The sequence below is a fragment of the Vigna umbellata genome, chromosome 8 (genome assembly GCF_029865625.1).
Source record: "Vigna umbellata cultivar VRB3 chromosome 8, Vumbellata_1.0, whole genome shotgun sequence".
NCBI lineage: Eukaryota > Viridiplantae > Streptophyta > Magnoliopsida > Fabales > Fabaceae > Vigna > Vigna umbellata.
The window spans coordinates 45,623,332-45,651,328 of record NC_142172.1 but is presented as its reverse complement, the minus strand read 5'-3'; the positions used below and the strand labels follow the sequence as shown (position 1 = coordinate 45,651,328).

General features: G+C 31.0%; 3 protein-coding genes across 5 annotated transcripts; all 3 read right to left on the bottom strand.

The window, feature by feature from the left end:
- Positions 1-13,310: 13,310 nt before the first annotated feature.
- Positions 13,311-14,048, bottom strand: LOC124835962 (uncharacterized). The gene has a single exon (XM_047311010.2). The coding sequence runs from the start codon at positions 13,932-13,934 to the stop codon at positions 13,482-13,484; it is 453 nt and encodes a 150-aa protein (XP_047166966.1). The 5' UTR covers positions 13,935-14,048; the 3' UTR covers positions 13,311-13,481.
- A 3,073-nt stretch (positions 14,049-17,121) lies between these two features.
- On the bottom strand, positions 17,122-18,149 carry LOC124834671 (uncharacterized). The gene has a single exon (XM_047309421.2). The coding sequence runs from the start codon at positions 17,761-17,763 to the stop codon at positions 17,335-17,337; it is 429 nt and encodes a 142-aa protein (XP_047165377.1). The 5' UTR covers positions 17,764-18,149; the 3' UTR covers positions 17,122-17,334.
- A 965-nt stretch (positions 18,150-19,114) lies between these two features.
- ABCG7 (ABC-2 type transporter family protein) lies at positions 19,115-26,415 on the bottom strand. Of its 3 annotated transcripts, none has more exons than XM_088096288.1 (12): positions 26,066-26,414; positions 25,608-25,798; positions 25,360-25,510; positions 24,933-25,065; positions 24,308-24,509; positions 23,081-23,360; positions 22,656-22,787; positions 21,396-21,616; positions 20,730-20,942; positions 20,479-20,563; positions 19,592-19,883; positions 19,115-19,521 (listed from the first exon to the last, which is right to left on the bottom strand). In XM_088096288.1, the coding sequence occupies exons 1-12, from the start codon at positions 26,333-26,335 to the stop codon at positions 19,511-19,513; spliced, it is 2,181 nt and encodes a 726-aa protein (XP_087952414.1). In that variant the 5' UTR covers positions 26,336-26,414; the 3' UTR covers positions 19,115-19,510. The 3 variants fall into 3 exon arrangements, with proteins under 3 accessions (XP_087952414.1, XP_087952417.1, XP_087952416.1); XM_088096291.1 differs by having other exon boundaries at positions 26,070-26,208; XM_088096290.1 differs by having other exon boundaries at positions 19,115-19,883; positions 26,066-26,415.
- Positions 26,416-27,997: the final 1,582 nt, after the last annotated feature.

Here is a 27,997-nt window from a genome sequence, read left to right as displayed (position 1 = left end):
ACAACTAAAAAGAGGTTGGTGGTATAAGAAACTCCCTCTTATTATTTTTCACAAATTTAAATTGCACTTTAAGAAATTATTTGTGTTGGTGGTAAAAAATGTTAAAAATGATCTATTTAAGAAAAATAACCCACGTAATAGCTGGTATGGATATATCACCCATAAAATAATGTTTGTTTCGAATGCGGGTGAAAGTCAACTGTTTATTGTCCTATGATTTGCAAAAGAATTCAAATGTTAGTTTATGTATTACCACTTGTCCTTGTCTTTTTGTTTACACTTGAAGATTAAATGTTTTGATGTCAAAATTAGTAAAGATTTGACAGCTTAAGCATTAATAACGCAATAAATGTAAAATCACATACATTCTTACCTCGTATCTATATTTATACATTTCGACGTAGGTCATTTATTAATGACAGCTTAACATGTCCCAATTGGAGATAATCACATTTTATCTTAAGTTGATTAGCATTAGGGATAATCCCTCTATTACATGACTGTTCGGTTTGGTCATTCCATCTTGAGTAGCTCGATTCGCTTCATTTGTATATAGTTGACCGTCCAGTTTGTCTTTGACGGGACAGTTATACAAAAATGTCTTTTTAATAGTATATAATTATTAAGAGTCATATATAATCAATTATGTGAGACTAGTAATATATTACTTTTAATGAAATATCTTAATATGATTTATAAATTTTCTTCTAAAGATAACATTAACTCCATAAAAATTCTTTTCAAATATGAGTAAACCTGGCATTAATTTTTTTTCCTACAATCCTACAAATGAAAAACACGTGGTTTACTACTTATGTATTAGCTACCATAACAAGAAAAAATGATATTATTCACAACCAAAATTCATGGTCAACGCTTAAAATATTTTGGTAAATCAAAATTATCGATAACCTACTAACAACCAAAATTCTGTCAATGAAAAACTCAAATGTAAATTGACTAAGGGAACATGGCAGTAATTATCAATGAAAACAATTATCAATAATTACCAACGAAAAAATTTATCAGTAAAACTTGTCGATAAATGTCATGATCTATTTCGTTTTCTTCCTCTTCCCTTTTTCTTATTTTCTTCCTTTTATTTTTCTTTTTCCACAACCTTGTTATTTTTGTTCAATCTTTCAACCATGTTCATAACTCAAAAGTCATAGTGAAGCAACAAGAAAAGCACCATGATAAGCAAATGGCTCATGGCCTTTGATTGGTAAAAAAACACTAGTTGTGAGTAATTGGGAAATAGCCAAACAGTATTTTACCGTCCAAAATCCACGAGTTTTAAATTTTTAGGTTATAATTGATCCATGATTGGTGTAACACCCTACTATTTTAAAGGGTATTACTGATAGTAGAGACTAAATTAATTTGATATCTCTTATAAACAATCAAACTTTATTTCATTTAATCCAAAGTACAATACCAAACTTACAAACTTTAAACAATATAGTCTTCACCATTGAAATTTCAACTTATAAGTTTTATACAACATAATCTTCCCCATACAAATTTATTCTTTTACAAAAACCCCTGAAAGTTTTTGCCCGCATCTCTCTCATCTCTAAGCTTGTTCAACCGCATCTGCAACATTATCTAATCACATATAACATGAGTTATATGATCATAGTACAAACAAATAAGGGTAAGCCAACCTTATCATAAAATCATTAAACTTGTAATAAAAATATTATAATCATGTATTTTTGCAATTGATAAAATATCATTATTCCGATGTCATTAATTCATCATTATCAAAGTCATCTTTCCCATTTCCATAAATCTTACAAGTGTACCATGCTTACTCATGAAGCCTTATGGTCAGACCGCTCTCTGCCTGCTTCCTTAAGCCTCACTTATATACTATGTCTTACTTTCTGAAGCCTTATGGTCAGACCCCTCTCTGCCTGCTTCTTTATAACTTACGAATCATATGTTTATGTCAAAGCCTTATGGTCAGACCACTTTCTGCCTGCTTTCATAAACCTCAGGTGTTACTTTGCTCATACCAAACTCTCATGGTATAACTCGAACATACTACTCCCGGTAGTAAACATCATTTCATAAGTAATGATTTCTCATATCCACTCCAACATTTCATAAAACCAACAATTCATACCCTCTTATCCACCTAACTCAATCATGTTCATTCTTTAATCAAGAATTTATAATAACCCGTTTTGGTATCAATAAATTAAACATATTACCATATATTATGCTTCATATTATAAACTCATTTTTGCCCATAACGAGTATAACTCAACATATTTTCACCAAACAAAGATCATGGATCAACCAAAATATATCAACATATCGTAGGAACTACATATTAAAGTCTGGGCTCAATGTAATAATAAATAAAATATATATGAAATTTTTACCATGATAATATTATGCATCTACAATCAACTTGTTTTATTTTATTTTCATCCTAGTAGAGATTTTTCTTTACTCCAATTGGTCACCGGAGAGGACCCAGATGTCTGAACGCATCAAACTCACCTTCGACGTCAGCACATATGACTAGTCACAACTGACTGGACCAGGCCAGGGCTGCTCTATGATCAGGGATGTGCCAACTCAGGTTTTTAAGGTTCCTCTATCCTACCAACAAGGGAGGCCCTCAATAATTAATCAATTTATTTATTTAATTTATCTACCTTGTTGTCTTATGCTCTAAATCTAAAATGTCTAATTTTAATATTTTTACTTCATCTCACAACAACCTCAAACAGTATCTGTATATCTATTTAATACTCATATATAAGCAATTACAGAACCCTTACTCCAGACCTTCCAACAAGATCAATTTCAGCCAACAAACTCATTCAATAAATTCATCGCATCTCAACATGTACAATTTAACAGTTTCAGTTATAACACCCAATATAATAAAAGTCATAAAACAGTTTCGCAAGAGAACACCAGTTCAACATTCGTATATTTATAAATTCATACAAAAATAATTAGTTGCCCTTACCATCAAAATAATATTAATATAAAAATTCAGGGGAAACAAGAAGTTGAATCTGGCAGAGCCGGTTAGACAACTTCTCATCCTTCCACAAAGATGCAATAAAAAAAATAGATAAGACAATAAAATTTCTGGGGAAACAAGAAGTTGAATCTGGCAGAGCCGGTTAGACAACTTCTAATCCATCCAAAAATACAATATAATTAAATAACACGAACATTAACATGTCTGGGGAAACAAGAAGTTGAATCTGGCAGAGCCGGTTAGACAACTTCTAATCCTTCCAAAAATGCAATAAAATAAATAAGTAAAGCAATAAATAGTTTGGGGAAACAAGAAGTTGAATCTGGCAGAGCCGGTTAGACAACTTCTAATCCTTCCAAAATACAATAAAAATAAATAAGGAAAGCAATAAAATGTTTGGGGAAATAAGAAATTGAATCTGGCAGAGCCGGTTAGACAATTTCTAATCCTTCCAAAATACAAAAATAAACAACTAATAACATACAAATGGCATAACATAATCAACATCACATTTTACAACTATCACACTTAGATATCAACACAAAAGCATACTCTCATTTGAATTCAAGATCATACAGAAACAAAATACTCCATATTCAAGATTTAAGATCAGACAAAAGCAAAATATAGCATATTCAAGACTCAAGATAATACAAAGGGAAATACTCAAAGTTAGCTCCCCTTACCTCTATTCCAGACTTAGTTTCCTCTTCTCAAACCGTTCTCCGGAAACCTCCAGAATTTCCCCTCTTCAACTAGAATTTACTCCAACTCTCTTCTCTCACAATTTCTCTAGAATTTTGGTGTAAATTTCCAGCCTCCCCCCTTGGCTATTTATAGTAAAAAAATTTACTATTCATTTTTACTATTCATTTTTACTATTCATTTTTTTATTCATTTTACTATTACAAAAATAATTTTTTATTTGCAAATTGGTGAATTCTGATCTCAATGCTACGTGTAACACTTATCATTTCCAAAAATAATTTTTTTTTTTTTTACTATTCACAATTTACTATTCACAATTTACTATTCACTATTTTTTTTTTTTTTTTTTTTTTTTTTAAGTATCTAACAAATATTTTCAAGGATCTTACAATCTCCCCAACAACATTTATTTTCGTCCTCGAAAATTATTTATTTAAACAAAGACTATTTAACAAAAGATTACTTACAAAAGAGATATGGATTTTCGAAAACCATTGCTCTGATACCCAATAGTGTAATACCCCAATTTAGGCGTTACAATTTATTTTTCCACAAAAATACATATACAACTTTTCTTTAACAATTTTCAACACCAACAAAATATTAAGTGATTTATTACAACACAAGTCTTCTAAAATAAAATTTCACACAGTTCATAAACTTCTGAAATTTAAAATTCCACTTATCAAAGTGTTACAACTTCACCTTATCTGACTTACTTACCAAAGTAGTACAAACCAAGTTATTCTCTCTACTTATCAAAGTAGCACCGCAAGACATTATTGTCTACTTACCAAAGCAGTACGGTATAATTAATTTGCCTACTTACCAAAGTAGCATGAAACAAGATCTTCTGCCTACTTACCAAAGTAGCGCAACAAGACAATACTGTCTACTTACAAAGTAGCACAGTATAGTTAATCTGCCTACTTATCAAAGTAGCCCGATTTATATCATTCTCTTTATCTCTTCCTTCATCATCTCATCCTGCCTACTTATCAAAGTAGCACAAATTAACCAAATTACCTTTTTCAACATATTATTTATCGACAATCTGAACCAATCAAACTAATCAACAACATGTTTATGATTTGAGCTCTTTGTAGTCAAGATCAGGGAAAGTAAGACCTTGTAATGTGTATGAGATTGGTAGAGTATCCTCCTTAACCAGTGTTTGAAATTAATAGAGTATCCTCAATGCATTAGAATGGTTCTAGTATACTTTTCTAGAAAGTAAACACTATGCTTGCTACCAATTTTAGTTTTGATTGTGAGTTTTTAAACTTTAAGTGTGATTTTGAGTGATTATACAATTTTTACATGGATAACATACTTAGTTTTAGGTATAGAATTTTGTCTCAAACATTTTCATTGCATAAAATATAATTTTAGTATACTTGGACATATGGTGAATATATATGAGTTTTAGTTTTCATTACATAAAACATAGTATAAAACATAGTTTGAGATAACTTATATATATGTTTTATAGAAATATAAATTCTATTGTTATAATTTAAAATAGAAAAATCAATTGCATGTTATAAATGTGTTTGAGATTGATAAAATAATTTCTTTGTATTATCATCATGAAAGAATTAAACATCTTAACAATTTAAATTTAATAAGAATGACATAATCAAATTCACAATGTACTTACTATTTTTTTTCCTTTTTTTTTTCAAATAAATGTAGCAATTTATTTTTTGTTGAGTTGCAATCAGTTGGATCTCACTTTCTTTTACCAGTGTTTGGAAAGAATAACTTGTATTAAAAGATAAGAATTCTAAATAGATTAAAAATGTTAAACCACAGTATATGTGCATTGTTAGTAGTTTTCCTTATAGATTAAGGTATATTGTTAGGAATTTTCATTATATAAGTATATTGTTAAGAGTTTTATATTTGATCTGAGGTTGACAAAATTAAAACTGTAATTTTTATATTTATTAGCAATAAAAATATTACTTTTAAAGAAAGGAAAAATGTATTATTTAAAGAAAATATTTAAAAAATTAAAAAGTTGTATAACAACCATTTAAATATAATATATTCAAACTTTAAAAAAGTGTAGCTTTCTCAAACACAATTTTGAAGTTCACATGTGAATAGCACGTGATTTCTATACACATGCATAGAAGGACAAATAAAAAGAGGTCAACTGCAGAAAGGAAAAACCTGAAACCTGAATTTTGCGACTATCCATGTCTTGAAGAAGTGACAAATAAATAGGTCCAACATTTTCACCTTCCTCTTTGTTTGCTTGCATTCAATGAATTCAAATCACTATCGATGAATCTCGGAAAACTTTACAATGTCATCTACATTTTTTCTAATATCGTCACACTTACTCATCAACTTCAACTTTGAATGGATACAATTTTTTTTTTCACTCAATCATTTTATTTCACACCATTCAAACAAAACAAAGGTATGAGTGAGAAATCTTTGATTATTTAAATTTTTTTCATTAAAGTTAAAAAAGGAAAAAAAGAAAGGAGTGAAAGGACAAGGCCGAGAAGACGTGTAAATAAAAGAAAAGATTCCCCAACTTGATTTATGAGGAGACTACTTGATAGGTCTTCTGAAACATCAATGGCTATTTATCTGTGCTTGTCACCTGCAAGAAAGAGTGAGTTTATCGGAAAGGGAAGATATGAATCAATTGAGAATGAAGCATGTGAGGTGGTTCGGAAATAACTAGTTTCGGTAGAAATTTGTCTGATCGAGAAAACCTATTTGGTTTTGGGAACTAGTTCTTTGCATCGGAGCATACCTTTTTCTCTTCACCAATCCGACTTCATCAAATTACTGTTAACTTATTTGAATTTCAAAATTCATTTAGCGGGTTGAGTTATACAAATTCTTTCTTATTGCTAGACACTACATCTTCAAACGGTAATTTTTTTTAATGTGAGAATGATAGAATAATATATTATTACATCCAGAAAAAAGAGAATAGAAAAGAAACTTTACAGAATAAATTGCTATATATATAAATATTATAATCAAATCATACTTTATAAATTATTATAATCATGACACATTTAATAATTATGGCATAGTAATGAATAGTTTAGTAATTATTATACATTAATTTAACTGTGTGGGAGATTTTAGAAAAGAATAACAATTGTAAAATAAATAATTAGTGCATATTTGTACATATTATTTCAATTTTAATAAAGGATATAAAATAATGTTAAATTGGTATAATAATTTAGGCACAATAAGTATACAAACTTTTAATTCATCAACAAGCTTTAAAAATAAGTTATCTGATTATTATTATTTTTTAAATGTCGTGTTAATTCATATTGAGATTGAACTTTATTCCCACCGTACATGGAGAATGATATATAAATATATATATAATTTCTCTTATACACATTTGATAAATCTTCAGAATTAATGATTAATAAAGTAATTTTAAGTCAAACAGTAAATATTCATTAATGTATGTATGTATGACAATTGAACTAGATAGTAAATATTTATTAGAGCAAATTAAAGTTATTTCTAAATATTTTTATAAATACAAAATATAATTTATTATAAGTTAGAAAGCTGATTTTAAAGAATAGTATAATAAAGAATTCTATAAATTTATATTAACCAGTGAAAAGGATTGAGTAATTTTTTATTTTGAAAATACTTAAAGTTTTATCTATCTAAATTTCATATAAAAAAAAAAATATTGAAGATTGGAATTGAAATTATCAACATCTTTTTGCATCTACCAATCAATTTAGCCCTTTTCTTTTTAGTCAATTAGCCACTGATAAGAAACAGGCGCTTGTTACAACGAACATATTTGTATTCATCACCATCATTATAGCTGGGTCAGTAAAATCTTGATCGAATCTTTGATCCATTAACATAATCTAGCATTATGTTTCAGAGTTTTTTCTTATCAGTATTAATGATGAAACTGGTTGAAATTTCACCATACAAATAGAAAGACCTTCAAATACAAATCAGACTTGCCTGTGTAAAGAAAGCAAAATCAACTCCATTACAAGAGGAGTCATTATTTACAGAAGATTATAAAATATTGTAATGAACTTATTATCTAGTAAGGTCATTAGGAGATATCATTAGTGTTTTTTTTTTCTTTGGACAAAGAGTTATAATCTCATGTAAGTTTTATAAAAAAACACTAAGAAAGAGCATCATGTACACAGTGAGTTAACTGGTTTTCATAAGGCCAGGACAAATTAAAAGAAACAATAACAACAAAATGAGCAACGGGAAAATGTACAAACTGATTTAGGTTAATTACATACAAGTACAGTTGAAATAGCAAGAGGTGTCAGATAGACCAATGGAAGAGCCATTGAGACAGCTGTGTTGTGTCACAGATAGATAATGTTAAGCCATCCAGCTGTTTGATTAGATATAACCAAGTGTACGAAATTAAAGACTTGTCTTCATGAATTGAAAAGGCCTCACTTCAACACCATCATCATCAATGCCCTCAACCAGAATCTCCACTCACCCTGCTTCGAGATTTGCATGTCCCAAAATATCCCATACCTTCTCTTCTTTAAATAGACCCTTTCCCTCTCCTCGTATAGTCCATTCTTGTGTACTCATCTCCTCTTCTTCCTTCGTGTCCCTATCTTGCTAATACAGTGTCTTTGCCCACAAGAAATGGTATGCCATTAGGGCTACATTGCTTTCTAAATGGGTAGCTTTTTCCTTTGACGAATATCTCAGTACTCAGTAAATTAGATGTATATAATTCTCTTCCTATTTTTGCGCTATTGATATTAACTTTGCTGTGCTTCAAACACCAGCATGCATGTGATTGCATATTGTCTGTGATGAGCTAATAGAGTCGGTTGAATTTATTACTGTCCATGTGGGTGGTGAATTGCTTGAGGGTTACCGAAGGGGCTCACTTCAGTCCAGTCCGAGGCGGTGAAGACGGCTGTGACTCAGCTGCTGACTCGTTGGTTCAAGAGCTCACCATCAATGTAAATGTCGGTCCATGTAACAATAAAGGTGGTGTGCTTCTGATACAACGATGCGGGAGCTGCATCCAGTCGTGACTGTCACGTCTTGGACTGAAGGGGCCTCTTCAGCTCCTCTATCTATTGAGCTCCTGTTAATTTTCTGCCAAATTCATGTTTTGTTGAATGTTGTTAAAAAAAAACGAAAATATTTGGAAATACTATAATAAACGAAATCTTAGGTCATCTATATGGTAAAACATGTTTTTGTCCCTTAACCTTTCTACTTTGTTTGATGTAATAGATTGACATGAGATCCTTACTGTATGATAAACTGAACTATTTTAACTAAGCATGGTCTTGATCCGTTAACAAGCTATTTTCTTTAAGAAACTTTGGAAATAGTGGTCATCTACGAAAGTACTGGCAAGGCTCCTAGTGGATCTACATTGGCCGCTTGGCCACTGGTTTGTCAACTTCTGATAATGCTCAGGTGCTGCTCTTACTATAAAATTTATGTTTGTTTACAGTGTGTTTTACTTACAAGTGTTCTAGTTAATGTTGTAACAGATGCTTTCGAAAGGGAAAATTTTCCTTTGAAGGATTTGGTAGGCGAAGCAGTATGTGACATTTCATGGGTCACTAGATATGTGATATATTTGGAAGTTTAATTACTTTAGTTTTAATTCAGTGACATGCAAATTGAATTTGTAAAAGGGTATATATATGGTTGTGTGGGAGATCTATTTACCCAATATTTGTTCTAAAGAGATACTTGAAAAATAATCAAATACAGGAGTTGGTGATGAAATATTCCAAGAAACATACGATTTTGGGAGCGGTCACAATGCTATTTGTAGAACTTAAAGTCCATTGGATTAATAGATATGAAAGTGGACGTGTTGAGGTACTAATATTTACCAAGTCCAACAATTGTCCAAGTTTATTGAATTTGTAGATGTAAAGCTATTTTTGTTTATGCTTAACAATTGTATATCTTCATTATTAGATTCCTAATTGTTGTAAAGTTGAATTACATTAAATTTGAACTGATTGGTAGTGAATGTTACTTACAGTTACACTCTTTTTTTTATATGGAGTAGAAGTGGAAGAGCAGATGGGATGGTTGAAGATGGAATCCGAGTCAGTTCACGTGAAGATCGTACTCATTATGAAGGATAGAATGACTGATAAGGAGAAGTGAAGTTTGTAAATATATTGAATTAATGAGATAGAATATGAAAAGAGCATAATTTTCATTGATGCTGTATTATGTAGTCTTTAGTTTCTGTGCGTATCTCTATAGGTTGAATAATTTTAAGCTGTGTTCTTGAAAGTGTTGCAACACTTCAAAGCCTATTCCTTATTTTATATTTTTTGACGTTAAAAAAAATATTTATTAACATTTGAGTGAACAATTTATATAATTATACTACTAGAAAATCTACGAGAGTTAATGAAAAACAAATTTCTAACAACTCAAACTTGAGGATGTATATTTTAATTTTTTGTTGATTGGTGTGCCTGAATTCGGTCGAAATGTATTCTTGAAAGTAAAGATAAAGATTGAAATAAATGGACAAACTCTGGTGTCCATCAAGTTGTAATTTATTTGGTTTGCCTTAATTGCTAATCTCGTTCTTTTCAATCTTCTTTTTTCGCTGTATCTACCATTCCGCCTAACTATTTTTGTTTCCTTAACCTGCAATAACAACACCATACGCACATTTTCGCATCCTTTTCTATTATATTGTACACACGAGCACACAGTACTATTCCAATAACAAAGCTAGATACTGCAGCATTTGATCCCTCTGAAGCATTTTCAAGTTCTGAAAAATGCAAACAACCTCTATGTTTTCCTGTGTTTTTATCAAATCCTCATTCACGAGAACTCAAGGTGTTCTCTAATGTCACCACCCCTCGTAGGAGCTTAATCTGTGCATCAGAAAGTGATTCCTTTGGGAAGATGGTGGACGACAACATGATCCTTCTCAGAATGCGAATTCGAGAGATTGAAATGCTTGAAACCAAGGATGAAGCTTCTTCTGACTGGAACGAATGGGAGAAAAAACACTTCCAGAATTACGATTCAGATGTATGTGAAGCAGTTGGAGTGTTGCAAAGAGTGTTGATGAACATTAGACCTTCTTTTGCACTTGCCACATTCGCTCTGCTTGTGCTAACCATGTCAATGTCAATGTTGCAACTTGCGTTTCATCTTGTAGGGTTTGCCAAGGGAATCTACTATACCTGAAAAGACCATCTTTTGCATCTGAAACGATGAAGCACAAATTGGAAAATCCATGTTGTGAACGCATCGTTCTGTGAAAGGGACAATAATCTGTAGCCACAAATGTTTTTCCTAGTGTAGGAAACTGGAGATTATAATATGAACAATATATGTTGTCTTATACTTATTTTTCATTTATTTATTATAATCTATGATGGTTTCATCAGCAAAATTTTTTGTGCAGTGAAAAATCTGGAGTAGACTTTGAAATTTAAATAGTAAATTATGGTTTTTATTTGTATCTTGCAAGTATAACATATAATGAATACTTACAATCTTCAGATTAAAGTATCGGTTTATTATAAACTAATTTACCTGTTAATTGACGAGGGTGACACCCATGTGTATAATTAGCGTGAGAAGAAAGAACTCTATTTTCATACATTTTAGATGGAGGCAATGGTGAAGGAAAAAAAATGGGTTATCTTCTATAAAATGGACTTGCTGACTAGTATCCTAATAATACATGTTAAAAAATTAGCTATTTAACCAGTGTTTTATTATTTAAAAATTTTAAACGAGGTGTTTTATTTTCAAGTGTCAATAATTAGTCTTAACCGATATTTTATAAATAAATGGTTATAGAAATGTTTGTATAAGGGTTTTTCTTCTCATTAATTTTAAATTTTACAATGTTTGGAAATTAGAAGAGACATATTTAAATATGCTTTATCAGTACTAGCATAAACGAGTCTTATTTGTATTTGTACTACCTTATTTTAATGAGTTAAATTTAGTGTTTATATTAATTTCACTTTTGTATTATATATATATATATATATATTAATATATTAAGGGTGTTAAAGTGAATAATTTCATATAAGTTGGATCATTACATATGAATTTGTTCTTTTTTTTTAAATAAAAATTTTATAATCCAACTCAATCTATGATAGGTCTTGGGTCACTTCGGTTAAGAATGCATTTATTATATATTTGTGCTACAACCAAAATAATTTAAGCAAATTTGTTCTTTTATTTTATAGTAACATGATCAAAATATCCACTTATTTTACATATCATTATTATACAGATAAATAGTTTAAATTAAAGTGTAAATCCACATAACTTTAACAAACAAATAAATTAAATTAACCCATAAACTTATGACAAAATGATAAAAAGCTGGTTATTGGTGGGTTACCTATCAACCCATCTTCATCCTAATTCAAATATGTCACGTTTAAAACAATATTGAATTCTTTCCTATTCAACCTTACACAAACAATGTAACATGAGTTGATTTACTCATTCAATCCATTTTCACATTCCTAATTAATATATAATTTAATGATATAAAAATAGTAGTACAGAGGATTGAAATAAGTAAAACTCTATTTGTTATTTATAATAAACTAAGAGGGAGACAGAAAAAGAGTAATGTTGATTTGGATTTAGAAAAATAATAACTTTGTTGCTCATATAGTCATTGTATTTTAATAATTTATTATAATTTTTTTAATTATCAAGGAAAAAGGTTGCCTAACGAATATATACCATTCATAATTAATTAAAAATTTTCTTCTTTTTATCTTTTTTTTTAAAAGAAGTATAATAGATTTAAATTTTATTAATTGGAAGACATTATTGTCTATCCAAAACCTTAAAGTAATGTATTAATGAGTCTTTCATATTTATATAGTATTCTATTCTTTTCATTTCTATTCTCTATCCAAAATCTTAAAGTAATATGTTAATGGATCTTTCATATTTATGTAGTGTTCTATTTTTTTCATTTCTATCCAGACTGATTTCCAACACAACACTTATAATTAGTGTTAAATTTTGAATTGTACACATGAACGAATGAATAAGACTTAAATTAATGAATTGGACAAATTGATCTAATTGAAATATTGAGATTTGTGAAAGATTTTTGTAGAAAGTACCAAATAGTGTAGTTGAACAAGTTAAAATTTCTGAAATGTTATTCTTTTATATTTGATCAATTGTTTTATTTTTTTCTGCATTAACTTAAATGTTATTCTTTTTCTTTTATTTCTCTGAACCTAACCAAACGCTTTCCGAAATAGCAAAATCCATTCCTCCTTTCGTTTTCGTTTTCTAAATTCGCAGAGTTCCGAATCCGATTAATTTATCTGGTATTACATTTTCAAAACCTACCTTTGAAGACACTCGACCTATCGCTGGAGATCTAAGATATTGAAATATCATTTTCATAACAAATAAACTAATAAAAGTAACATGCATAGAGGCTGATTCAGTAAGCTTTTTTGATTTATGGAATCAATTGTTTATGGGAAAGAAAGTAAGAAACACCCTTTTCTTGTTGTGTATTTTCCTTTTGAGTTAGGAATCTGATGACGACGAGATATTCTTCAAGTAAAAGCAAGAGATCACAGTTACAAAGAGAGTCAATTCATAACATTTACTAATTACGAGTTATATAGGTAAAATGAAAATCTATTATTTATAATTGAGATGAATTGAATGGTTTTTCCAAATATCAAACCACTATTCAACAGATGTAAATCGTAATGAAAAATGTTGTGGTCTAGGAGGGATGAACTCCAGCAAGAACAGCCTTAGCGAACTCAACCAAATGAAAGAAAGCCACAGCAGAAGAAGTTGGAACACTGATTGCAACCAAAGCCATGGCTCCAAGAGCCAAACTAGGCCTAGTATTCATCAACTGCGTCTGCAAAACTCCCAGTGCTTCACAAATCATGGAGTCATACTTTGTATAACAGCGTTTCTCCCAATCCATCCAATCTGCAGGTGGCTCGTAGTTCCTCTCTATCATGTTCATCTCATGGATCCTCTTCCTCAGTGTTATCATGCCCTCATCCACCAACCTTCCACTGAAATTCTGATCTGCTGAACCTCTCATCGAAGCCTTAATCGGAGATAAACAGCAACTTTTCCTGCCACCGCTACAACATGACTTTGAAGATGAAAACGGATGGAAGAAGATTCGTGAGGAATTGATCAAACATGTTGATTGCATGTTTTTATGTAAAGTTTGGTTGTGTGGTATTGATTTGGTGATGGGAGTGGAAGAGGAATGATGTTATATTTATAGGCATTGGGAGAAGGTTCTGTTTGTTTGGCTCATTAGATCATAACACTTTTTGCAACGGAAAGACCTTATGCGGCCAAAACCGTGTTTATTTTAAACCGCAGTTAATTAATGTCTTGGTGAAAGCGCGTTTCTAGAGTGTAGCTGGATTCGTTCGTAGAAAGAAGTGATATTAATGGGATGCACCAAAAGGTGACGCGTGTCTGTGGAAAATGGAGTAACCCCGAAGTTCCTCGAACTTCTCTGTAGATTAATGGGATGCACCGTTGTTGACTTGTACTATTTTAAAGCACAACTTGTGGAAGGTTTGGGTATGTGATTCGATGTTGCATAAACTAATCTGATACAAAGTGATGAAGAGAAGTAAATTTTAAATTCATCTTATTTTTAGTTAATAACAGTGACAGTTATTTTTATGCTTACGACTTAAAAAGCATCATTTGTATATATGAAAGTGTTTCTTCGAGATTAACTTTGTCGACCAATATTTGAGTTGCGGAAGAAACAGCAATACAACATAATTGAGAACGATAAACTTGTCTCTACAACATCATATAACGTGGATGAAGAAAAGCAATCTAAATACGTAACTGGATGATGGATGGTGTAAAAAAAATATATGATTAAATAGAAGAAAAGAAAAATAGAGTTATGAAAGTGTAAAAAATAAGAGTTTAGAGTGTGGGGCAAAGGGGTATAGGGTAGGCTTGACTTTTATTACAAGAAAAGAAAAAGAAAAAAAACAATGATGTCGGCGATTTGTATTGTAATGTCAACTTTAATTCAGTGTTTTTTTTTTTTAAGGTTCAGGTTCTCTGCATCTTATCTATGAGTAAATTATAGTATTAGTGTGTTGCGTATTGTTGATGATGATGATTGATGAAGGTTCCTATTTATGGATCCACCATGACATTAAGTGATAATATTAATTGAAACACCAAATTATGTTGGGCAAGTAATTAATGCCAAAGAGTATATAAATACCACACTTACCTGCACTAATCTACATTTCTCTCTTTTCAACTCCATTATTATCAGTAGGAAATATATTTTATGCATCCCAATCTAATAATACAAAGTGGTTTTATTTAAATTAGATTTATTTATGTATGTATGTATTACTTCTATATTTCTTTCATCTTTAATCTTTAATTATAAAAGCTTATTTTGAATTTTTTATTTTATTTTTTTGTGAAGTAATTACTTTTATTAAAGTGTTTTTTTTATTATTTTAGTCATGAATTATGAATATTAAGAAATGTTTGTTTCTTTCTATTATATTTTAGAATTGAAAAATTGAAACTTTATATCTACGATTATTTTGTTTTCACACGTTAAATATTTAAAAAATTACAAATACAGACACGGCTAAGGTTATTAAAATATTTTATATTAACCGTGCATAATCATTAAACTCTTGTCGGTATCGTGTGATGAGATTAAGAGGCTACCGTTTTATAAATATGATAAACATGGTGAAGTTTAATAAATTTGATTTTAATAATTTTAATACGATATATAATTTATTTTTGAACAGTCACTGCAGTATAATTTTTTTTTTAAAAGATATCATCACGAGGAGTGATGTGTGGAATACACACGGAGGCACACATGTATGACTTTAAAAGTAGTTCAATATTTTTCTTATTAAATAATCACTCCCTCGGAATTGAAACAATTACACCATCTTGTATAAAATTGAAAACATTAATATTATCAATTAGAATAAATATTTAAATAAGATTGCTTCTGGATTATGTAATTGTATAATTCAAAACTTGAAATGCCTATGCCTTTTAAGTTATGTTTTTTCTTAAATTTTAGTAGTGGTCGTATTTTTATTTAATTGAAAACCTTTATATATATATATATATATATATATATATATATATATATATATATATATATATAAATACTCAATTTATAAAGTCAGAGGTGTTGACTTCTGAGTAGCAACATTAATTATTTGAATACAGATAATTGGTAGTCTCTTGGAAATTAAAACGTGTACTAGAAATTGTCAAAGTGAAGGGAACATATATTTATAGTTTTGTGGCTATAATTCTTTGTTGAAAAATTTATATATATATATATATATATATATATATATATATATATATATATATATATATATATATATATATATATTCTAGTCGGCATGAGCAGTTTTCTGCGTACGTTCAAAATAAAATAAAAATAAAAATTGTCAACCTCACTTCATATTTAACACTTTTTAACCGATGACATATATTAATAAATTTTTAGAATGTGTTGTTTACTCTTATTTTATGATATTTCGAAGTGTTTTTCACCATTTTATCTGGGTTTGTAAAACTACAACTTTTATAAATCTTTTCAATTTTATTTTAATAAAGATAGACCTTACGACTTATTTTGAGACATTCTTTTCATTTTAATCATTTCTATAACTAATGTAATAGAATTATTCTTACCATCGTAATTTTTTCAGACTCTATATTTTAACCAATATAAGACATTAAGTTGAGGAAGAAACGAACTTTTGTAGAAAAAGCTGCTCATAATTAGAGCCATGCACGTTGTCAGAGAGACTAGAAAAATAGACCTTCTCTGCAATCTTAATCAACATGAAGCTAACAATGAAAGAATAGGTTAATTAATTTACCAAATGATAAGGATATTTTTACAATATTTTTTTTTACAACATTTTAATATCATTTATGTATCATTTTATGATTGGTTCATATTAGTGTTTATGATTATTATTATTATTGATTGTGGAGTAATTTTAGACCAATAACTGTAGATGATGTTAAAATATTGTCAAAATATTATTATCTTTTATCAAACTCACCATTCTAGAATAACTCTAGTTTTTCGTATGTTTTTCTTTCTAAGTTGTGACGACATTGACGTACTTCAGATAAAAATATTAATTGATGTAAGTTCCAATTTCTTCTTACTTCTTTAAATAATCATTTTATGAAATTTTAAACGCTTGCTTTATCAACCTGTTGCTGTTTCCAATCGCAAAACTTTCTCTTTCAGGAAAAAACACACGCCATATACGTGTGCATATATAATTCTATGAAATATGCTTAGAATAGGTTGCGTGAGATGTTTATAGAATAAGGATTAATTGTGCCTATAATAACAAATTCTTAGGAATTCTATATGTTGTTTCTGATTACGTTTTCTTTTTGAAGTTACATGGCATTCATACTTTCTTTAATTTAATAATTTATTTTTTAATATTTGAAAGAAGAATATTTGTTTCTATGCAAATAATTTGTACATCAAGTAATTAAGAAGATGGTTTGTGATCTCAGTCCATTGCCCTTTTCAGATATCATAGGATTCCCTTGGCGTACCCTACGAGATGAAAAGCAAGTTGCAACATTGACATTGACGTGGTTAGCATAAGAAGAGCGAATGTGGCAAGTGCAAAAGAAGGTCTAGTGTTCATTAACACTCTTTGCAATACTCCAACTGCTTCACATACATCTGAATCGTAATTCTGGAAGTACTTTTTCTCCCATTCGTTCCAGTCGGAAGAATCTTTACCCTTCGTTTCCAGTGTCTCAATCTCTCGAATTCGCATTCTGAGAAGGATCATGTTGTCGTCCACCATCTTCCCCTCGTAGTGGTGCCCAAAGGAGTCACTTTTTGATGCACAGATTAAGCTCCTACGAGGTGTGGTGACATTAGAGAACACCTTGTGTTCTCGTGAAAGAGGTTTTGATAAGAACACATGGGAACGTAGAGAGGTTGCTTGCATTTTTTAGAACTTGAAAATGGTTCAAAGGGATCAAATGTTGCAATGGGTAAAATTGTGATTGGAATGTTATTATGGGGATGAGAATGCAATGTGTTATTTATAAATGTGTGTGTGTGTGTAAAATAGCATGGGAAGTGATATTGGAGGTCAAGGAAAGGGGAGGACGGTGGAGTGGAGGAATGGGCGTAAACCGAAGATTCGAAGAAAGAGAGATTGGGAATTACGGCAGAGCATGTAATTGGGGTTGAAGGTAGCGTGCACATCGACTTGAAGTTGAATGTTTCGTACGCTAAGAGAACCTTCTTGTCTTGAATAACTTTTGTTCTGTTTGTTCTGTACATAACTGCCCAACATTATGGCCATAATATATTGCAATTTGGAAGACAGTTCAATTTTTAAATCAAATAAAAATACCTAATCATAAGATGATCGATAATGGGGCCAAGCCGAAGAGCTACGCTACAATATTAAATTAAATTATTTGAATGTTGACGTTTCAGATGACTCTATTGATTTTTTTTTTTACATGGTAGCTTTATTTAATAAATTTTAAAGCAAAATGATATTGTAAGAATAATATACGTGATTCGGAAATTAAACAAGTAAAAAGCAAAAAAATCAACGCAGATTGATAAATTGAAGTCGTGATACCACCATGACGCTAACAAAGGTCAAATCTTTGGGGACGAGAAATAGCTATTTAACGTCCCATGATCGGTTTAATTCTATGGAAAATAAAAGAAAAGGATACAGAATAACAATTTTAAAAGCAAAGTTTGATTCTTTTAATGAAAATTAGAACATGAATCATTAAACAGAAACAAATAAATTGTCCTAATTAAATATTCAAATTTAAAATACTTTAATAATCCACCTATAAGTTGAGAAAATAATAGATATATACACTGAAATTATAACACGATTCTATATCATCATCCTGTCACAATTTATTGCTTATACTGAACTTGTCAATTTGTTAATAAAAACACTCAAATTCAGGCTTATTGCAATTTCTAATTAGGTGTATTCCTTTCAAAATGATTTTCTTATTTGTGTTAAAAAAACAACAAATGAACTATCATTTAAACTATACAAATTTTTTTAGGAATGTAAGTTAAATTACTTTTATTTTATCTACACGCGTCTCCTTCTAAAATAGTCATTTTCCATTCCTCTCCTTTAACCCAATCGGTAAAAAGAGAGTAATTTCGATTCCCGTTTCTTTATTGTCTTCTGAACTTTTTATCAGCGGCAGAGTTTTTCGTTCATTTTCTCCCTTCAAATATCATATTAGTAACTGGAAAAAAGCCGCGTTATCAACGGGAAAGAAAATGGGAAATAAGCCCACAACTTACGTAGGAAGAAATGATCAATTACGCCAATGTAATTCAAAACTAAATAGAAAGAAAAAAAAAACACCTGGACCAACCTCAATTTTCAGAAATTGTTGGTCACGGTAGTAACAGTAAAGAAAAACCCAACTCATGGATGATTCCACGTAATCTCTGATCATTGAATGAAAATAAACACTGTAATCAAATGAACCAACATGAGACAGTCCCAAATTATACCCCATCGCTGTTTATTAAGACATCTAAAAGCCTGTAATTCGGCACAAAACTAACATCCTGTAAGCATTAGCTGATGTTTTCGTTGTCCAATTATCACATTGTGTTTGTGGTCTTGTTCTATAGGAAACGGCTTACTGTCTCAGTATTTGCTGGTCATCCTTTGCAAAGGTATCTTTCTACTTAGCACCTGTATTAGATAAATCAATAAATAGATGAATATCTGATATGAACAGCAGTAGGCCCAGCTGATTACAAACCTTCGAGGACAAAAGGGCCAACAAGATCTACTCCAGGTGACTCGGGGGCCTGGTTGGAATCAACTTGGCCAACTGGCGGAGCTTCAAGTGTCTGATCAACTTGTTCAGAATTGAGCTCCTCAAGTTTTAAAAGCGGCTCGTTGTCGTCAACAGGGGTTTCAAGTTGCTGGTATTTGGGTTTGTTTTTCTCGAGGAGAAGATAGGTGGTGCAATACCAAAATAGTAGTATTCTATTTTGTGCTATCACCGTATCCCTGATCCTACTTTTCCCAAAGGAAATTCGCTCTAGCGCCTGTGAAAAAGGGAAGGGAATACCGAAGTGAGTTGGATCAGCATTCAAGAAAGCGCATAGAAAATAAATAAACTATCACTTTTTCCACATATTCTAACAGCGGAAATGCAGATAGGTAATTTGTATTATTGTGTGGTAGTATCGATTCCAGTAACAGGAATCAATACCCAAGATATGACAACAGATCACAATTTAATTTCAATTTAAACAGAAATGGTTGAGTGAGTGAGAGCATATTATAAGTCCAGGTTAATATTCTAAAATTACCATTTATATGGAGAGAGAATTAAAACATTACTACTCAAGCAACAACTATAGTTCAGTAACATTAAAAAATATAAGTTCATTCAAAACTGATGGTAACTGGTCTCTTCTTTCAGACAGGACTTTTCTTCTTCCCTCACTTGTACATATTAGTCAAAAACCCAAAAGGAACCATGTTTCCCTGCTTCACTTTCCTTTTTAAATACTTCATACGATCTCTCTAAAGTTTTGATGTCCAAAGGTCTCGATATATCCTCTCTCTTTTTTGCATTTCGATCAAACCTGACCTTAATTCAAATTGAAATGAAAAGATTCATGATTCTACTCTCACCTGCTCTCCAGTTTGAATATCAAATGAATGTTGATGGTCAAATTGAAGACCACTAAATTCATTGATAGAAAGTCCCTGAAAAGCCCTGAAAGTGTGCATAAATCAATTTGGTAATCATTAGTATCAAAGCAAAGGAAACCATTATTAAACTCTGCAAGGATATTTAGTTCAATCAAGTTACGTTTCCTAGTTCAAGCTATATAGTTGAAGTTAACTCCCCTTCCTAACTCATAAATCAGAACTGAGCTTACCATCTAATCAGAGAAACATTAGGAATCCAGCGGAAAATGATTGGGGTATTCTCTGGATTGACATAGTAGCCTCCAAAAACAATAAAAACTGTCATCAGAGAGGGACCTACTGCCATTGCTGCTTCAGTCGTTGGAACCATAGCACCAACAGTGAGACCCATAGCAGATGCAGAAAAAGATTCCATAGTGATAATGCCACAGAACTTTCCAAATCTAAAACACCAAACTAAGAAGTTAATTTTAAGAGATGGGAAGAATTAACAGGAATAAAGCCCTCAAGAGAATAATAAAGGCGTAAAAGAGGACAGTGAACAGATGCTGGCAAAGGATAAATTTTTCACCCACTGTGCCTTGCATTATTTTTCTTTTTATAATGAATACAAAAAAAAAAAAGATCAAGAGAAAGAGGGAAGGACATTCATTGGGCACCCCCTATGTGTGTGTATACCCCTGCTACAGCCTTTAGAACTGAAATAAAAATAATCCTCATAAACGAAACAAGGGCAATAATGGATTGTGAAGGACAGCTTAGAAAATCATGCACATTTGACGATCCTCTTTATAAAAAAAATTATAGAAACTTTCAATCTACTATCCCAACAAAATGTAAAATAGGAAAATTTGATTCAAACTATATAGCTTGCAGAGGCCAAGATAGAAACTGACCTCTGCAAGGTAGGATGAAGGCGTGCCATTGGATACAAAACAGTACCAAACATTAATGGAAATGCTGCTCCAATGGGAAGCTCAGCCAACAATTTTGAGAACAGATAGGGACCCAAGGAATAGGAACCTTTAGCACGTTCTCTATCTACAATTGCCCGTTCCTTTGGAAACACACCTACCGTCTTTGTGAGAGCAGCCATAGCTGTGTTTATTGCAGTAACCTGTGAGCCTCACCATGTAATTGAGCAAAGAAAACTTAGCCAACTGAAATTGTCATGTTGATAACATAACAAGATTTGGGTTGAAAGCATTTCAAAGTGATCGTCAAGACAATTATAAGATAAAAGATGGAACTCAAATAGTCAAGTGTTCTAGATTTTGGATACACTGTCCCTGTACAATTAATTTGTGGCCCCCATCACATTTTTACTTTTGTCAACAAGCAAAAAACACACTGTTATTTCATGAATTTGACCTTACAAAATCAATTAAACTAACACGACAAATAAATAAATTTGGTGGCGATAAGAGAACATTTTATGACAGAAATACCAAATTACATATTTTTCATTTTTCTCCTTGGAACTTACCTGTTTACATCATGAAATAATAATCAATCAAGACAACATGGTTACTCTATCGTTACTATCTTATTGCCATGTTCAATTTTTTCTATCTAACTATTTCATACCATTAATTAGCACCTTCTCAAGTATCTAAAAATAGTTGGAAAACATAGGATCACTAGCTTCACATTCTAACGAACAGTTTATCAGATATATGTGGTTTATTCACGTGTTGAGTATGCTCAAAACGCAGATACATACTTGCAGACAGGTGTCTATGCCAAAATTCAGAGAGCCAAAAAATAATTAGCACTGACATTTAGATAGGACTATTAGAAGGATAAGTAGAGAGATGAAAGGGTATAAAGGTCATTCAGTTTTATTAGTTTTGGAGAACAGAGCATTGGCAAGTTGTGAACAGGGTAACCCTGAGTAAAAGCTGAAAGGGAAACGACCACAAGGAGAGTTCCTCAATGTTTTTGTTTGAAATTCAATCACCACTAACTGCAGCATTATGTTCTTTCTCCCTTTCCTGTTACCTATCTGAAACACCATATTCTATTTATGGGTTCCCACCACATTGTAGAATACAATTGCATATGTAGCATAGAAACATTTCTTTGTTGTTCTGCAATGTATGTTAGCAGCAAGGAAATATGAGAAACAAGCAACACGAAACAAGAACATCACATACCTGAAGCAATCCCATTCTGTCTTGTATTGAAGTCTGAGAATTTCCCATTCTCCAAAATACTGACCCAAAGATAATTGCTGATGCAATTGACATCCTTGCCCGAACTTTGTTTGTTGGTGCATCTCGCGAAGCCTAATCAGCCAGACAACCATTAATCCAATGAATGAAAAATACGTTTCACTATATATCTAGCAAAAAGTTGAATTTTTAATGTGGAGAAAATAAATAATTTAACCACACAAGATACCAGATATGAAAACAATAAATAGTAATCCCACTTTTGTGATTACATCTTACCAAATGACATAAGGAAACCTCAACATACTTAAATTTGTGCAAGAAGGCAAACTTTATGGGTACTATCAAGCAATTTATGCGTGTTCTTCCATCCTAAGGAAGACAGACAGAATTAAAAAAGGGAGGACCTGCATCCATGCTCTTTTAAGGAGCAACCAAAATTGCTTCCACCAAATTCCTTTCTTCTTTCCTACTGCCACCCTCTGGGTGATTTTCTTTCTACTGTTGGAGAGATCGTTTACATTAATTGGAGTTGCGTATATGTCTCTTGATAACAATTGCGAGAATGACTCAATAAGACCATCAATTCTTTTTTGAGAGGTATAGACACTATCAGCAGAACTGTAGTCTATGGATATGAGATCTGCCAAAAATTCAGCAGGATTTACGTGATCCGGGCACTGGTACCTGTTACATAGACAATTACCCACCAATTACTCATAAAAGAGAAAAAATTCATAGATAAAAGAATAAATAACATATACACGGCAATGTAAAGGTTTTTCATACTACTATTATGTGGCAATCTTGCTAAATTTTATGATAATTACCTTATAGTCATACCAAGGATATTCATGATAGGTTAACAATGTAAAAAAATAAAATAAAAAATAAAAAAAAAAAAAACTTACAATGACAACATATGTCTACTAAACTCTTTCAAAATAATATAATATTATTGTTGAATCACACGTCACCTAGAGATAAAAAAAAATTATAATATATAAATAAGTGCAAAACTCATCTTACAAGTGAGTTTTGTAGGGTTGAATCAAGATTATAGTTCACTTCATAATATAGTATCATATTTATTTAGATGTCTATCCTGACAAAATTTGTTGTTTGTTTAACCTATCATGTCACCCACTATCAGGATGCTATTGGACCAGCCACAAATATCTAAGTTCACGTTCGATATGTATATGTCTCAATATGAGAAATGTACTAGAGATCACACGAGATAAGACAATTTTACAGTATATAATTGGAAGCAAACCTCACTATCAAACTGGTTTTATAAGATTGAGTTAAGCATAAAGTTTACTTAATAATTATTTCAAAGTGCTATTTTTTACTCTGATTCAGATATTTACAGCTATAAAGATAGCTATTGTGATTACGGATTGATCCAACGAACCAATATATTGTTAGTCTGGATTTCTTGGCTTTGCTAGAAGTATACCAATTTAAATTAATATTGCCAAATAATAGACAAAAATGGTTGTGTTCTCAACTGAGTATAAATAAGTCAGTTACCAAATAAAAGGTTTTAAGCAATATAATATTGAGACTTAAGAGAATTCATCGCATGGAGATGTATAATGGCATAATATTAATAAGATTAAGAGGATAACCCAAATTTTGAGAAGTAAGTCAGTGGTTCATGACGAGCAGGACCGGCATAAACAAGTGAACCCTCTGTTAGCAAGATGATATCGTCAAATTTACTATACACTGAGCCTCTTGGCTGATGTATAGAACATATAACGGTATGACCATCTTGTGCAAGTTGCTGTAGAGTTTCCATGACTTTCTCAGCCTGGAAGGCATCAAGTCCTGAAAGCACACAAAGCAACTTTATGATAAAATAGGCGAAGTGAAAAAGCTGATAATAGTCTGTAAAAATTGACCACATTTGGAAGCAACAATAAACTGCAAAATTCCATTTGCACAATATTACATCAAAAATATATTAAAACAAAGGGAGGTGGGGGTACATTTTGTGACAAAATCATCAAAGGTGAAAAGGTGTATTTGTGCATGCTAATATGGTTGTATAGATTAAAACACAAGAAATCCCTTAAGTATATGACAATGTTAAAAAAACCAGTTCTGGTTCAAAACTTATCTCCCTGAACTATTTCTTAATATTAATTTAAAGCCAGCATATATTCTTGCTTTACCGGCCACACACCTAGACTGTATCGTATGCAAAGTGTAAATTCAATTTAAAAGCAGATTTTGGAAGTATGTGATCACCTGTTGTGGGTTCATCGGAAAATATAACAGATGGACTAGCAAGCAGTTCACACGCCAAGGACAAGCGTTTCTTTTCACCACCACTAATTCCACGAACTTTTGCATCACCAACACGTGTATCAGCACAACTAACCTTTTGAAGAAAAAACATACATATGCCAAAGGGAGCATCAGTACAAAACAACTATCAGCAAGTGGAACACATTTCCTATCATAAATCTGAAATAGGAAAGCTGAAAAAATTTATTTAAATACAAATTGTGGTTGTGGATTTGTAGTTGATCACCATGGATGAATTGAAATTCATTCTTCAAGGATAATATAAAGGATTGACAGAATAGCCTATTTAAAACTGTTCCTACATTCCAACATACTAGCAGTAACCACTTTGCACTAAACAGGTTCCGGGATACAAAAGCAATCTCACCAAGCCTAGTTTGAAAAGGAGAGTGTTCACGAACTCATCCCTCTCTTCCGCAGAAGATATGTTGGGAAGCTGAAGTTCGGTAGCAAGTGACAACGTCTCCCGAACAGTGAGCTGCGAGAAAAAGAGATCCTCCTGTCTCACATAAGCAAACCTACACCAATAATGAAAGGCGTCTTAATTAATCTTCTCAGCATGCAACTGAAAACATTAAAAGTACAGCAAATACACTCATAAACAAACAAGCATACTTGTACGCGTTCTTCGAAGCAGGCTTTCCATTAAACTCCAAAACGCCACTCAAATGCAACCGAGGAGATGCTGTGAGCTGACCCGCAAGAACATTAAGCAACGTTGTCTTCCCTGAACCTGAAGGTCCCATTATGGCTAATAACCTTCCAGGCCTCGCTCCTCCACTCACATTTCTAAGCAGAAATCTTACCTATTCATTAACATCACCTTCCAATAATCACCAGATTATAAAAAATAAACCAAAAAAAATCAACAAATCCCTATAAAACTAAGCATCTAATACAAAGTTTGATATGAAATTCAACATGCAAATGTCAAAGGTAGAACCAAAATGCAGATTGCATGTCACGAAATGATTAACAGAATAATTACAATAATTATCCAAAGCCTGTAATACTCAAGCTTAATCAATAGTGCGTTAGGTAGCATTCAAAAACAGGAGGAAACAGGAACTCACGGACTTGGAGGATTTATCGGAAAGGCAGCAATTGATGTTTCTCCATCTGATTGTAACCGGTGTGACCTTTCCGGCGGGAGGAGCTTCGGCATCGTCAGAACCGTTCTCCTGCGTATCGTCGGGGTCATTATCCGGCGAGAGAGCAGGGCCGGGAGCGGCGAAGACGCGGACGAGGAAGGAGACCGCGACAGCGATAGCGACCTGACCGAAGCCACTGCCGCCGAAACCAACAACCATTTGGCGCACTTTTTTCCCGCCAAAACCCACCATTATCGTCTCTTCTCTTCCGTCTGAAGTTTGCACTGTGAGACCAAGTGTGGAGTGCGTGTTCTGAACGACACTGAAGTATCCCAACGGAATAACGACGTCGTTTTATTGGCAGAAGTGTAGACTGGAGTGACACGTGTCCACCACGGTATTAGATAAGGTGCCTGGGAAAGGACAAAATAGAGAGCCATAACAACTTTCTATTAAAATGTTATATTAAATAAATAAGTTAATTAAAAAAGGAATATCAAGCTATTTCTTTCTTTAGAAGGTATTTAATTTAGTTTCAAAAAACTGAGAACAACTTTGTAAGAGTTTAACCAAACAACGTATAAAAACTATATTTATTAAAATATTTTCTCATGTTCATAAAACTAATAATGATTTTCTTTCATGTTGTGAAGAAGGGTTTATTCTTATATGTTAACATTTTTTTCATAACAATTTTTTTTGTACAATAAGTCATATATTATTATTTTATTAATTTGTTTAAATTTATTTTAAAAAACTATTTGAAACAAAAGCGTTATAAAAAAATTATAAAAAAAATAGTTAAAATAAATATTTTTCTTTTTTAATAAATTAAAATAAACTAGTTCTCTATTTTTACTCTCAGGTTATCAGGTTATACTTCTTCCCAGTCTGTTGTCTCTTATATAGAAAACACTTGTGATCTTAAAATAATAGTTTGAAATTAACTTTTAAATGCATACACTGCCAAAGAAAGTACTATTAAATTCTTCAAAGCATATATTTATAATAAGTAATAATGAATTTTAATAGATTGTGGCTACTTGATAGAAGTTTTACATATTTATTGTTATGTTAAATTACATGTTAGATGTGATTATGGTATATTAATGAATAATACATTAATTTCAAAGTTTTTTATGTTTTTTATAAAAAAATTATTATGTAGATATATTTGTCAATTTTATTTGTTGGAAATAGTATAAGTGACTTTCATATACTATTTAAAATATTTTTCATAATATATTTTATATGTTTTTTTTATTATGTGTGTACGGTGTAATTCTCATGTTTTGTTCTCTCTCGTTTTTATTGAAATGTCAAAGGTTAGAAATATTTAGCATGAGTTTTATTTACACCATAAAATAATAGTTCAAATATAACAAATTTTAAAAAAATCATAAAAAAATAAAATACAAGTTAAAAGATTTGTTGTTGCCGTAATGAATATATATATATATATATATATATATATATATATATATATATATATATATATATATATTAAAATTACTTGTTTTAGTCATTCTTAATTTAGTTTTATTCCCTCACGAGACTTTAAAATGTTTTCCTATCTTATAAATATAACATTTGTTGTTTAAATAATACCAATTTTACTTTTTATTAATAATATGTTTAAGGAATATATAAAAAACGGTAAATAATTAGCTCACTATAATAATTTTAATTATATTAATTTTCTTTAAATGAAGTTTAAACTTATGTGATTTATTAAAAAGAAAATTAATTTTGATATCCAAGAAAAATACCTTTTTTAAGATTAATTATGTATTAAAATTAATTTTTTATGTAACAAACACACGTCACAGTTAATAAAAATTAAATATATATTTAATTATATCAACTATTATAAAAAATTGAATATATATTTAATTATATCAATATTATAAAGAC

Coding starts and splice junctions, on each gene's coding strand:
- LOC124835962 (XM_047311010.2), bottom strand. CDS start 13,934: ATGCAATCAACATGTTTGATCAATTCCTCACGAATCTTCTTCCATCCG.
- LOC124834671 (XM_047309421.2), bottom strand. CDS start 17,763: ATGCAAGCAACCTCTCTACGTTCCCATGTGTTCTTATCAAAACCTCTT.
- ABCG7 (XM_088096288.1), bottom strand. CDS start 26,335: ATGGTGGGTTTTGGCGGGAAAAAAGTGCGCCAAATGGTTGTTGGTTTC. Junction 23,361..24,307: donor ACTTACTTCTCAAAATTTGG/GTTATCCTCTTA, acceptor TCTATGTAACAG/GTACCAGTGCCCGGATCACG. Junction 19,884..20,478: donor ATATTCAAACTGGAGAGCAG/GTGAGAGTAGAA, acceptor CCTTTTTCACAG/GCGCTAGAGCGAATTTCCTT.